Source organism: Podarcis bocagei (genome assembly GCF_964188305.1).
Source record: "Podarcis bocagei genome assembly, chromosome: Z".
NCBI lineage: Eukaryota > Metazoa > Chordata > Lepidosauria > Squamata > Lacertidae > Podarcis > Podarcis bocagei.
In genome coordinates, this window is record NC_138140.1 from 15,373,207 (window position 1) to 15,387,055 (window position 13,849).

At 45.4% G+C, this 13,849-nt stretch overlaps 1 protein-coding gene across 11 annotated transcripts in view; it reads left to right on the forward strand.

Annotated features, from left to right (window-relative positions):
* Positions 1-13,849, forward strand: part of NTNG2 (netrin G2) — a 126,517-nt gene that overhangs the window by 97,953 nt on the left and 14,715 nt on the right. For 6 of the 11 annotated variants that reach the window (XM_081179209.1, XM_081179212.1, XM_081179216.1 and 3 more), the window contains 2 exons: positions 10,813-10,869; positions 13,742-13,816. The exons of 3 other annotated variants lie outside the window; for them this stretch is intronic. In XM_081179209.1, coding sequence (XP_081035335.1) covers positions 10,813-10,869; positions 13,742-13,816 — 132 coding nt within the window. The remainder of the gene's footprint in view (positions 1-10,812; positions 10,870-13,741; positions 13,817-13,849) is intronic. 2 more of the 11 variants (XM_081179214.1, XM_081179217.1) reach the window with 1 other exon arrangement.

The window sequence follows — 13,849 nt, forward strand, 5'->3', positions numbered from 1 at the left end:
AGGCTCAGTGGTTTAGACCACAGCACCACCCGTGTCCCTTTCCCCCACTAAGGCTGATATAATTAACAGGGATGTGTGACAGGGTCTTTTTGGTGGAGGCCCAACAGTTGTGGAACTCCCTCCCATGTGAGATCACTAATGTCCTTTTAGGCAGGCAGGTCAGGCATTTCCATTCTGCCAGGTTTTTAATATGTGTGAATTTTATCTGCTTATGTTCTTGTGCCCCCCCCCCAAACTCATGTTTTATGGTGGCTGAAATTGCTATTTTTACTTATTTATTATTATTGTAAATTTGAAGTGCGGTTTTATTGTCCCGCAGGCACTTCTTAGAACCAAGAGGTGATATAGAATGGTTTAATGAATAATTAAGAGGAAATAAAATAAGAGGCTCCATGCCCTCACCCAAAATTCTTCCACTCCCCCTGCCAAAACTTGAGGGATCAGACAGGGTATTACTTGAATGGCAGAGAAATTCCCCATTGGCACAATTTTGACTCTTTTTGTTGGGCTTGGCAGACAGATGTTTATTTCAGCACCCCAGCTGGGGAGTCTGGAGTTTTATGTGCTGTAACATCCCAGCTTTTTAGTCCACAAGCGCCCAACAGCAGGATTCAGAGCAAAAGAACTGCCAGGCTCTGATCACTGGATGATCAAATACAACACAGAGACAAGGATTGGCAGGACAGTTGCTATGGCAACGTCCAGGTAGTAAGGCTTTCTTTGCCCTCCCGTGGATTGGAGCCACCTGGCTCAGAAGGCATCCCATGGTCCACCTGTTTCAGAGCTGTCAGGGGTCAGAGGGATATCAAGTCTGGTTCATGGCTTCGTGCTGCTTTAATTTCCTCTGATCTCGGAGGCTGTGTGAAATGAGGACAAGGGCTCCGGGCACAAAGGCATGGCATCCAATGGCCAAACACAGAAGCTTGGAAGACAGAAACCGTAACTGCTGGTGGCTTTGCAATCCCTGCAGATGCCAGTTATTTTGCCCTGCAGTCATTTTGGGAGTCTTACATGGGAACATAGCAAGCTGCCTTATCTTAAGTGAGGCCTTTGGAAAATCCAGCTCAGCATCACCTATGATGAGGGGAATCAGCTTTCCAGGTTTTCAAACGGAATATTCCAAGCCCTAACTGGATATACAGTGGTACCTCAGATTACAGATGCTTCAGGTTACAGACGCTTCAGTTTACAGACTCCACTAACCCAGATATAGTACCTTGGGTTAAGAACTTTGCTTCAGGATGAGAACAGAAATTGCACAGCGGCAGCAGGAGGCCCCATTAGCTAAATTGGTACCTCAGGTTAAGAATAGTTTCAGGTTAAGAACAGACCTCCAGAACGAATTAAGTTCGTAACCCGAGGTACCACTGTACTGGGGGTTGAACCTGGGACCTTCTGCATGTAGGCTAGATGCCTATCACTGAACTACAACAATAAAAAAGAAAACTAAGAAGAGATGTACTCCAGAGAGGTTGGGCCTGCATGAGATAACTCAGTTGGTAGAGCATGAGACTCTTAATTTCAGGGTCATGGTCATCAGATTTCTGCATTGCAGGTGGTTGGACTGAATGCCCTGAAACAAGTCACAGACTGAAGCAGCCATAGAAATTGTGCAGCGTAGCGCTCCAGTGTAATGTGTACAAAAATGCATTTACCATAGTAAAGTGATGCAGTGGAAATACCACATACAAAATGCATTGTGTTGGAGGAAGTTGCATTGCAAAACGTACATAGAGTGGTACCTCAGGTTAAATACGCTTCAGGTTACAGGCGCTTCAGGTTACAGACTCCGCTAACCCAGAAATAGTGCTTCAGGTTAAGAACTTTGCTTCAGGATGAGAACAGAAATTGTGCTCCGGCGGCGCGGCGGCAGCAGGAGGCCCCATTAGCTAAAGTGGTGCTTCAGGTTAAGAACAGTTTCAGCCTAAGAACGGACCTCTGGAACGAATTAAGTATGTAACCAGAGGTACCACTGTATTAGGCAAAGCTGCATATCAGGGAAAATTTGCACTAAAATGCTGGTGTATTTTGAAGAGGACTTAAAAAAACAACAACCTGCAAACTGATGTGGGAATGCAGGGAACTGAATATAAGATTGGAAGAATTAGAATCTCAGAGAAATCAAAACTAACAGATTTGTCTGTTCCCTTTCCATCTCTCCAGAAAGCCTAATCCCCACTGGATTGAGCACCTTTAAAACAACAACTCTTGCGCAGTTGTGTGCAAACAGCTATGCCTGCTTCCCCTTTGCCTCAATCCATATGGCCTGCCTTGATTCTTCCTAGCCCATCCCTCATTCTCTCTCAGCCACCCCAGGGGCAAAACTAGGCTTTATTTCACCCAGGTCAAAGATCCAGTTTCGTACACACACACCCCATACACATTTGCATACACACACACATAGGCGGGCAGCCTCAATGGTTCCTCTCTGGAGGCTTCACCTGGGACAAAAAAAACCCCAGCTAGCGCGCGCACGCACACACACACACACACACACACACACACACCAGCTCTGGCTCTGGCAATTCTTTCGTACTGAACTGAATAACAAGCAAAGTTTCTGGGGTATATGAATATGGCCATCTTCATTATTATTATTATTATTATTTTAGCAACTAGCAACTGGAAGACAAAATGCTGCCAGCTTCTCCTTAAAAGAAAACCAGCCCAAGACTACCCAAAAGATTAGGCTCTCTCTGCACGGCTTGCAACAGTTAACAAGGAAATGCGATGGAGGGGAAAACCTTCACCCCTAATATTTTGGCAGGAGCCCAGATCAGCTGTCAAGCTACACTTCTCCAGAGAGGAGGCTGGCAGAGCTAAAGGAAAACACAGTGATCCTTTTAGCTGACAGGCGCTGGGGTGGAGCAGGTGTGCAGCTCTGCTGGGCTCTTTTTGGGTTGCAAAGTGGTGCTCCCTCGAGCCGTCCTGCCAGCTGCTTTGCACGCCAAAAGAGCTGAAGCTTTGAATCTCATTCAGTCCAGAGTCCCTGCACATGCATAGGGGGCAAAGTGTTCACAAGATCGCTTAGTGGAGTTTAATTGCCCCTTCATAGCATCTTAAGCAGTTGTGAAAGGGGAAGGCTAAAAGGGTTGGCTTCCCCCATCCTTCCAAAGAGCAATTTTATGGATTTCAAAACCATTTGTATTCAATGGGTGAGTAACAGCTTGGGACTGAACTTTGGTACCCATGAGAAGGGAGAAATTTGATTCAGTTCCTATTTCAAGACAATTTTATCAAATTCAGTTTTTGAAACAATATGCAGAACAAAACTCAGCCTTCCTTCAAAACCCGCAGTTCTCTGCATTTTGTAGTGCAGTTCTCCAGCCAAGTAATGTGCACAAAAATGTGCATACTGGGGTAAAATGTGCAATAAAATGTGTAAAAGTAACATTCAAAAATACATCAAAATAGGGGAAATATGCTTTGCAACCATATATTTGTCAGGGGAAAAATTGCATACAATAGGGTCTGTATTAGGATAAATTCACACAAAAATTCTGATGAATTTTAATGAGAAACTTTAAAAAGAAAGAAAGAAAGAAAGAAAGAAAGAAAGAAAGAAAGAAAGAAAGAAAAGAAAAGGAAAGGAAAGGAAAGGAAAAGAAAAGAAAAGAAAAGAAAAGAAAAGAAAAGAAAAGAAAAGAAAAGAAAAATAAATGGCAAACTGATGTGCAAATGTGGAACACTGAACTTAAGACGGGGGGAAATGAAAAACTGCCATACCTCCTTGTTCCCTTGGGAAACCAACTCACTTGGATTTTGGAGTCTGTATATGTATCTATATATTTTCCCCAAGCAGAATTGAAACTATGCCTCGCAGTGAGTCTTGCCCTAGATCTTCTTGACTGATTGACAGGTCCGTCCTAAGAAGAAAAGGGAGGGGGAGAAAAATTGTTGCCACAAGGGAAGGGCGAGCTCAAAAGCTTTCCCCAAGAACTGCCAGATGCAAAGCAGGGTGTTTGATAGAGTGACAAGTAAACGGCTAAGCTACTGAGTCTAGAAAGGGTCACGTTTTGGAGCGCTGCAAATCTCTACAGTGGCAGTGATGGTGGTGATTACAAGTGGGACCTGCAACAGAACCTTGCAGTGTTCAGCGCTCCTTTTCCAGGATACTCCATTCCATCCCCATCCCAGTTGTTGTTGTCTATTTAATTTATATACAGCACTTCATTTTAAGACCGCCCACCCACACATTCTCCAACAGTCAACTAGCATGCCATATCAACTGAGCATACTCAGTCCTTGGTAGTTTATGTTGGACTACCTGCCCCCTCCCTCGTTTAGGGTTCCCACCTTAAATACTTTTTGTCCTGCTGCACACCTCACAAAGTGTGCTGATATCACCCTCTAGTGCTACCTAAGGATCTATGCTAAGAGAAGGTGTACGTTGTTTATATTATCCTCGCTCTTGATGGTAATGATGTTTTTCAACAACATGGTGCTGAAAGCAACCTACTAAGGAATATCATACAGCCATAGCTTTTGTTCCAGAGGATCAGGCTGAAATGCCTTGCACAGGCATAGGCAGACTCCGGCCCTCCAGATGTTTGGGACTACAATTCCCATCATTCCTAGCTAACAGGACCAGTGGTCGGGGATGATGGGAATTGTAGCCCCTTGCATAAAAAAGAGCAGCAGAAACAAAAAAGTAAAACACCAAACATTAAAAATGCAGGGCAAGCAATTCACAATTAGAGTTCCCATGAAACGTATGCTTCAGCCCAATACAGATGTAAAAGGCACGTAAGATGGATTTGTCTATTTCAGTTCCCTCAGTTTCCAGGTTTTCCACTCTTAATTCGATCCTCCACATTCTTGCACAGCAAATCACTTTTTTTTAATTTAAAGAAAAATGCTCATGATTTTAAAAAATAATGAAAATTCATCAGCATCTTAGAGCAAATTTCTCCTAATAAACACATTTTTGCATGCAATTTTGACTCGTTTGTACATTTTTGCAAGTAATTTCCCCTAGTATAATACATTTTAGTATGTCATTTTCAATGCTATATTAATTTTTATGCACATTTCCCCATAATATAATATGCATTTTTGTAAACATTGGTTGGTTGGAGAATTTTATCATGAAGTTTGGAGTGCATGAATTTCAAAGTATGGCCGTGTTTCCATTCTCATATTATTTTGCAAAGTGCCTTTAAATGTGAACTGGGTGTGTGTGGACATTAGGCTCTCAGAAATGTTTCTAAGGTGTGCATGGGAGGGACTCAAAGTAATCCAATATTATTATGTTAAAAAATTCAAAAGGAACTCTAAGCATGCTGAAAAGAGACAAAGAATGTCATAGAACTGTAGAAGGAAGCTCTGGGTGCACACTGTTCAGGGCTCAGCCTTTTCTCTCTCAACCTCAACTCACTCACTCTCTCAGCCTTTGCATATTAGCAGTCAGCTCAGCTCATCCCTCCACAGAAAAGCTCTGTTTCCAAAGCACGGCAAGGAAGATGATGCAGTCAGTTTCTCAGTTCTAGGAAAAGTGGCTGCGCTTCTTTCTCTTCTTCTATCAATTAAACCTTCACAACAGCAGTCTTCTTTACCTGATCATTTCTGGGGGGCTTGGCCCCGCCCCTCAGCAATCTTTGGGGACTTGGCCCCTTCTTCCCTCACTCTTCCAGGATCCCTAGGTGGCCAAGAGGTCCTGTGTGGGCAAGGGAGTTCCTCCACACTGGTGCCATCACCAATAAGGTCCTTCTCTGGGCTCTCATTGACTTAAATTCCTGAAAAGGTAGGATACAAAACAGGTGTTCACCAGTGGGTGGGAAGGGAGGAATGTTTAGAAAGAAGTGTTCTTTGGGACCCAGCTTGTCAAGGGCTTCTGTGGTTAAAAGGAGTGCCTCATATTGGACACAGGAAGCCAATCAGCAGGCTATGTCAATGAGCAAGTCTCAGAGTGATGTCTCAACCAGTCAATCCTCCATTTGCACTCTGAGAAACATCCAACCTGCCATTTGTTAGTGGCAGTGTAAAACAGAATATGAGCTGAAAGATGTAACACTTCTGGATGGCAAAGGTGACCAACTGCAGTCCATGTGCATATTCACTTTGGACAGTATCTTCCATGTCTTCCAGTTCAGACATTCTTATCATTCAGATTTACTCTGTCCACATTTCTAAGGACTGTCAGTTGGAGTATGGAGGGTAGCTCTTTACTTCATTAGCATTTGCTTCAATGGGTGGCTATCAGCTTTAAAAATGGATTTGACAAATTGATGGAAGTTGAGTGGCCAACAACAGCTGTAAGGACAACCAAATAAAACCTCTGCCTGTGATGGGTGAGTCATGCTGTGCTTGGAAGTACCAGACAGAGGCACCCAACTGTCCTCTGTTGGAAACAGAAGACTAAGACAAATGGAACTTGGTCTGAGCCAGCAAAGCACTTTGTAACATTAGAGACAAAGGTATTCTCTGTGTTGTTTATCAAAGTGGCTAGGGAGGACTAGTGTGAAGGGACACCACCTAAAGGTGGCTGTAATGACTTGGAGCATCTTATGGAACTCCTGCATACTATGTATACAGAATGGGCCTTAAAGGTAAAGGCAAAGGGACCCCTGACCTTAGGTCCAGTCGCGGACGACTCTGGGGTTGCGGCGCTCATCTCGCTTTATTGGCCGAGGGAGCCGGCATACAGCTTCCGGGTCATGTGGCCAGCATGACTGAGCTGCTTCTGGCGAACCAGAGCAGAGCATGGAAACACTGTTTACCTTCCCACCGGAGTGGTACCTATTTATCTACTTGCACTTTGGCGTGCTTTCGAACTGCTAGGTTGGCAGGAGCAGGGACCAAGCAATGGGAGCTCACCCCGTCGCGGGGATTCGAACTGCCTACCTTGCAATCGGCAAGCCCAAGAGGCTCAGTGGTTTAGACCACAGCACCACCTGGGCCTTATCTCTGATTAAATGAGGGGTGATTCAAACCCAATACCCCATATCAGGGGTCAGTGTGATTGAGCAGCTGCTAAGGCCCACATGTCATCCTAGCAAGTGTCTCCAGAGCCCCCAGGCTCCTTACTGTCACTGAGGAACCGGTGGCCACTCCAGATAATGGAGTCCCAGCTCCATCAGCACCAGCCAACAACACCAGCAGTCACGGATTATGGGAGCAGTAGTCCAGCAACAATTGAAGGATGACAGATTCCTCACCTCTGGCTTAGAGAACATGCTAATGGGGAAGCTAAGACTATATCTTTACTTCAGTTCAGGGAGAATAAATACAGGGAATAATTGACACCACTCATAAACTTGCAGGTTTCACTATCTGCACACATTGTGTTTTCAGGAAATCATTTATTAGGTGAGCGTTCACATAATGAGATAACGATTTCCACTGATTCCTATGGGGAGATTTCTAATGCATTCCCAAACATAGAATTTTGACCCCTAAACATCAAAATACCTCAGGAAAATCTGCTGAAACCTTACAAAAGGCAAACAAGGAAGGACAAAATGCTCTCTTACTTGTCTGATCGCTCCCTGTCCCTCCCAGTATGGTTTCTGGCAAAACAGCTGCCTTGGACCAACAAAACACAAAAAAGTAAAACTTCTTTAAGGCTGCTTATATGTTTGCAGCACTACATGCAAGTCTGACTGTTTGGATATCTGAATCTGCAGTGTGTATAGGAAGGTTTGGGTACCAATTCCTTGTGTTTGGATAAGTGTTTTTTTGCTGTTGTATAATAAGCATTTTGATAGTGGAACCTGTATTTACCATTAAGTGCAGTGCCACCTAGTGGCTAAACCATGCAAAGACACTACATCTCTGCCTGCTTGCCCCCTTCAAGCAGGGAAAATTGAAATACTTTATTGTCACTTGTACAACTTGTATACGTGAGAAAAATAACAGCAGCCTCCCACTCACTTTGATCCCTCTTACCGGAAAGTAATGCAGTGGGTTGCAGAGGGCAAGCAGCAGGCAGTTGTGGCTGTGGAAAAGCCTATTCTACCTATTGCCAAAGAACCTGGGAATCTTCTGCTAGTTGCCCCCTTATCAAGGAAGCCAACCCTTTTTATGCCCTACTCATTGGGAAGTTTTCCTCTGCAAGAACCATGGAAATGATGGAGTAGTGGGAGCTTGTGCAGGAGAATGAATCTGTGGTTTGCACCAATTCTGGACAAAAGACTATGGGCAAATGAACTTGGGCTGTGAGCCCATGTGCTTTAAGTGTGCTAAATGTCCTTTAAATGTAAGGTGTGACGTAGGCTAGATGGACTGTTGATGCAATCCAGTATATTTGCCACCCTCCCAATGTGAGCTGGGGCTGATGGGAGTTGTAGTTCCAAAACATCTAGAGGGCCCCAGGTTGGAGAAGGCTGGTGTATGGCAAGTCATATGAATGTGGGGGATAAGGGGTATCCTTGAGCAGCAAATTTCCTGAAGTCAGCAGATTTTCTCATGCAATTTGCCAGCCCTGAATATCCTTAGCAAGCTGGAAGGCTGCCAGTGACCAGAGTTGGGACAGGCATCACTTTTCCAAGAGCTTGAGATCTGGGTAGTAAATAAGCTGGTAGTTGGGCAAGGGGCGGAGGCGAGACTGATGAAAGCAGCAGCCTGGAGTGAAACATCTATATGCACTCGCTCTCTCTCTCGCTCTCTCCTTGGGAAAATGATTTGCGTCCCACCAGGGCCTCCTCCTCTGCTCTGAGCATGTTCGCCTTCAACAGCTTTGTAACACAAACAGCTGCAGCAGCCTGAGTATTGCGGTGCAATTCTGCATTGGCACAAACCTCGCTCCGTGGGGCACGCAGAACTCTTTGGCACTTTCCTCTGCCCAGCAGCTCTGCCATCACCGTAGCCCCGCAGAGATACTGGCACCCTCTGGGCTTTTTTTTTTTTTTTTTTTTAGAGGACTCTTAATGTGATTGCCGCAGTAATTGAAAAGAGTGTTTAGGGGAGGTGTGTTTGGATAAGGCGACTTGAGGTAAAGGAGGACAGCCAGGCTGCTGCTGGGCCTTGTGGATTTCATATGGTGCAGTCCTTCCCCCACCCCCACCCCAATGCACAGCCATCTGTGCAGAGCCTCAAAGTGTGGCACCCCTGTTCCGCTGCCCAGCTTTGCTGCCTTCTCCCCAGCCTCTGGGGGCAGGGAGGGACCAGCAAGAAAGCTGAACAGAACATCTCCCCTCCTGCTGAATTAGTGAGAGGGGAGGCATTCCAATACCCAGCTTTGTCACCAGACAGGAGGGGGAGATGTCCCCCATCGGCCTGGCAGTGTGACCGGGCTTTGCACTTAAGGGAGAAGCCAGTCCCTGAGCAGGAGGAGGGCATTCAGAAAGGATTTCCCTCCCTGCCTGGCACGGGAGACTTACAGAGTATCCCCCCCCCCCATCTTGCGGGCAACAGCAGGGTGTTTCACCTCCAGTGCTGAAAAGCATCATTTCCTCTTCTGTGCAAATGATTCCTGGCCTCCACTGTCTATGGTTATTCTAGTTACAGTCCACACTGGGCCTCTGGGACCTAGCTGTTTTATATAGGTTTGTAACCCATAAGGTTTGTGTGCCCACCCCCCACTGCCCTGCACAGGACATACTTTTCTGTTGCCCACCGTCAAAAGTCCCTCCCATCTGAAAAATGCAGGTGTAAATCTATTTTGGAAGTTTGTTTCTTCACTGTGCATTTAGACACCTCTTAGGATAACATAACCAGTGCATGATGGTTTTCATCTATGCTTGGATAACCTTGGGCACCATTTTGAATTGAGATGGCAGAGTGAACTTTTCAAAACTGTACTGGTGGCTTTTGGTTCCTCAGAATTCCTAAGCAGCCCCAGGTACAAACCTGCTAATGATAAGTAATAGAAAACTTGATCCTTGACCAACTTTCCCCAAACTGTTGCCTTCCAGCTGTTTTCAGTTTTCAGGTGTTTTGGCTGTGCTGGCTGGGGCTGATTGAAAGTTGCTGTTCAAAACATCTGAAGGGCACCAGGTTGGGCAATAAGTATTAAGTCCAACCCTTGGCTGTCCATTTCATGGCTGCTCTTGGATCCACTTTTACAGCATGAATTGTGGCCTGGTGGGATTCCTTGCAACACAAGTCTGATGGGGCCAACCTCTGAAAATCCCCATGCCTTTCAGAGTTGTGTAGAGAACAGGGGAATTTCCCAAGTGTAACTTCTCCCATTTCTGACCAACAGGCCATACAAATTTTCTCTTCTCAACTTTGAAAGACCCTTTGCTCTTCTCCTGTTTAGAATCTGGACAGGAATGAGGAGCCTGTGGCTCTTGAGATGTTGTCAGACTCCAACTTCCATCAGCCCCAGCCAGCATAAGCAACAGTTAGGGAGGATGGGAGTTGGTCCAACAACATCTGGAAGGCTACAAGTTCCTCGCTCTTGCTTTAACTGTTAAATCAGAACCATTTTGAGAAAGGCTTTGATTGGGGTTCCAGTCACTTCTATGCATAGCCAAACGGCAGAATTCACCAACACAAGAGATGGCAATAGCCACCATGTTTTAATGGCTTAAAAAGAGGGAGAGAGAAATTCAGGGAGGGCAAAACTACCAGTGCCTAGGTACCAGTTCCATTTATCAGGGACTAAATGCCTCAGAACAGCAGTTGCTGAGGATCACAACTGGGAGAGAGTGTGTTGCACTCCTGCTCTGCTTGTCAGCATCCCACGTGCATCTGATTGGCTGCTCTAAGAAAGAGGATGCTGGTCTAGATAAGCCTTTGATCTGATCTAGCAGCCAGGCTCTTCCTACTAATCTTCCTTCTAGCCCTGTTGGACCAGAAGCTGAGAATCCACCCCACCCCTCCCTATTTATCCATTGTTTGTGTATTTGTCTTTCATCTCAAACGCAGCCCCTCCCAAGAGCAAAATGGGTCATGGCGCTGCCAAAAGGCACGGCAAGAAATCAGGTAATTTTCTGATGGCGTGCTGAGAATTGGCTAGTGCGCTTGGTTGAAAGTAGTCACCTTATTGTCTAGCTCGCCTGCTAGTGGGTTTTGTTTTGCTTTGCTTTGTTTTGTGGCCTATAAATCTATAGCTAATGAGCGTGCTCCTTCCCATGCGTTGAAAAATAGGCCTAAGCATGTGCTTCCCTTGAAATAATTGAGAGAGAAACTAAACAGGAATTCCCATTTCTTAAGGAGACTTTAAATTTACTACTACACCCTGTGAGTGACAACTTTACTCAGGTTTAATCCTTTCCTCCTCAGCTGTGTCCTGATGGAAATCTCTTCCTGCAGCCACCCACTGCTACATTAAGCCTTGGGAGAAGGTGGGGGAAGAATCTCATTGATGTGCATAGCAGTTTCCATCATAGGATCATAGCTGGGGTGGAAATAACAATAACAATAATAATTAATAATAGTAATTTATTATTTATACCCTGGCCATCTGGCCGGGTTTCCCCAGCCACTCTGGGCGGCTTCCAACAAAATATTAAAATACAATAGTCCGTCAAACATTAAAAGCTTCCCCAAACAGGGCTGCCTTCAGATGTCTTCTAAAAGTCTGGTGTTCTTTTCTTTGGCATCTGCTGGGAGGGCGTTCCACAGGGCGGGTGCCACTACCGAGAAGGCCCTCTGCCTGGTTCCCTGTAGCTTTGCTTCTCGCAATGAGGGAACCGCCAGAAGGCCCTCGGTGCTGGACCTCAGTGTCCGGGCAGAACAATGGGGGTGGAGACGCTCTTTCAGGTATACTGGACCAAGGCCGTTTAGGGCTTTAAAGGTCAGCACCAACACTTTGAATTGTGCTCAGAAACATACTGGGAGCCAATGTAGGTCTTTCAAGACCGGTGTTATGTGGTCTCAGCAGCCGCTCCCAGTCACCAGTCTAGCTGCCACAAAGGAAAGGGTAAAGCACTCCCCTCATGGGCTGCAGTCCTGAATAATAACAATAACAACAATCCTGGTGTTGTTGCTAATGATACTTTTCATTCCTACATAGTCTGAGTCTAGAAAGGTTCAAGGCAGCACAAAGTCTTTTCCAGCAGGAGTAGGTAGATGTATTTTAGTTTGTGTGGCAAACATGTTTAAAGTAAACATGTTGACAGTTTCCAACCTCTTGGGTTGTTGCAGCAATAACAGCAAAAGATGCTTGTGCCGCTTTTCAGACTTAACAACTTTATTACGGTGTAATTTTTCCTAGACTAGACTCTACAGCAGTGGTCCACAAGTTCATTCAGTTGTCGTGTGCCTGTAAAAAATACAATTAAAAATCTTACAGCATCTAGCACAGCACCTTACCGTTGTTACAACTGGCAGACAAACTGTTAAGTGATCTGCCAAGACCTTCAGCAATTTTCAAAAGTGGTGCAAGGGAGGGAGAGGAAAGTTTGTGAACCACGGCTCTAGAGCAAAAGTGAAGAAGCTGTGGCCCTCCAGGTGTTCCACTTCAGCTCCCATCAGTCCCTGCAGTCAGCATGGTCAGTGATCAGAGATGGTGGGAGATGGAGTCTAGCAACATCTAGAAGTCTACAGATTTTCCACTCTGTTTGAGAGTTTGCTGTATCAGATGACTGGAGCATTCCACACATGGGTGGGTGTGACGAAAAACAGTGAAGTCATAGGAAAATGAATTGCAAAACAACAACAACAACAACAACAACCAGTCCCTGACAACCACCTTGATGCTTAGGTGTATGTAAAATAAGCACAGGAGCTTTTCATGAAACAGTTATGCTGTGAACCCAAACAACCTGGCATTGCTACATTAACTTACACCTTTAATAGGATTTTTAAAAGCCACCTGTTTTGATTTAGGCCACCCACAGATTATATAATTTAATGCTTGCTGTTCAGTGAGGACCATGGAAGCAACAGGAGGGTAATGAAAGGAGAGTTAGGGTTGCAAAGGAATGACTGCAAGTCTAATACAGCCTATCAAGCCACTTTTTTAAAAGGATAGATTCATAGAGGAGACAGCGCTATCAAGGGTTTTAGACAGGGTAGCTAAATGGAGCCTCTATGTTCCATGTCAGTATACCCACCTCTCTCTGAGCACCAAATTCTGGAGCAGACTGCATGCGACGGCTGTTGCCTCCATGCCCTGCTTGTGGGTTACCCAGAAGCATTTGATTAGCCACTCAGGGGAAGCAGAGTGTTGGATTAGAGCAGGCTTCTTCAACCTCGGCCATCCAGATGTTTTGAGACTACAGTTCCCAGCATCCCTGACCACTGGTCCTGCTAGCTAGGGATCATGGGAGTTGTAGGCCAAAAACATCTGGAGGGCCAAGGTTGAGGAAGCCTGGATTAGAGAGACCTTATTCTGATCTACTGGGGCTCTGTGTCTTTATGATCTTCAGCCTATAGGACCCCATCTGCACTCTACAATTAAAGGAGTATTGTACCACTTTAAACAGTTGTGACTTCCCACAAAGGATCTTTGGAAGTGTTAAGGGTGCTGGGGATTGTAAAGAAGCTCTATTGTAGTTCATAAGGAAGCTGTTTTCCACTTGTACAAAAGGAGGTGGGAAAATCAGTCTGGCTTTGGGCCTGACTACTGTGTATGTATGGATGAGCCCCATGAAGGAGGTCTGTAACGTGATGGCACTTTCAAGAGTCAGACTTCGGGAGAAGAAGATGGCAAAAATAGTCACTGTGTGGCAGGGGGCGAAATCTGCCTGTTACTGTGCTGAGACAGGATTGTAGTGGTGTGTCGCTGTGATTGTTATAAGTTGGTCTGTGTCCTGCTAAACCTGCTTCTCTGTAGCATAGAAGGTGTCACCTGTATGGGTCAAATAGGGGGAGGCAAAAAAAAAAAGTGGTGTCTTTTCATCTTCCCAAGAATCTCCCAAGGTTTCCAAACTCATCCGGCTCAAATCTGGCTCCATCCCACTGGCACCCGTTGAAACATTTAAAGGTAAGTTGAGAAACTGGGAGCAATTCAATGGTT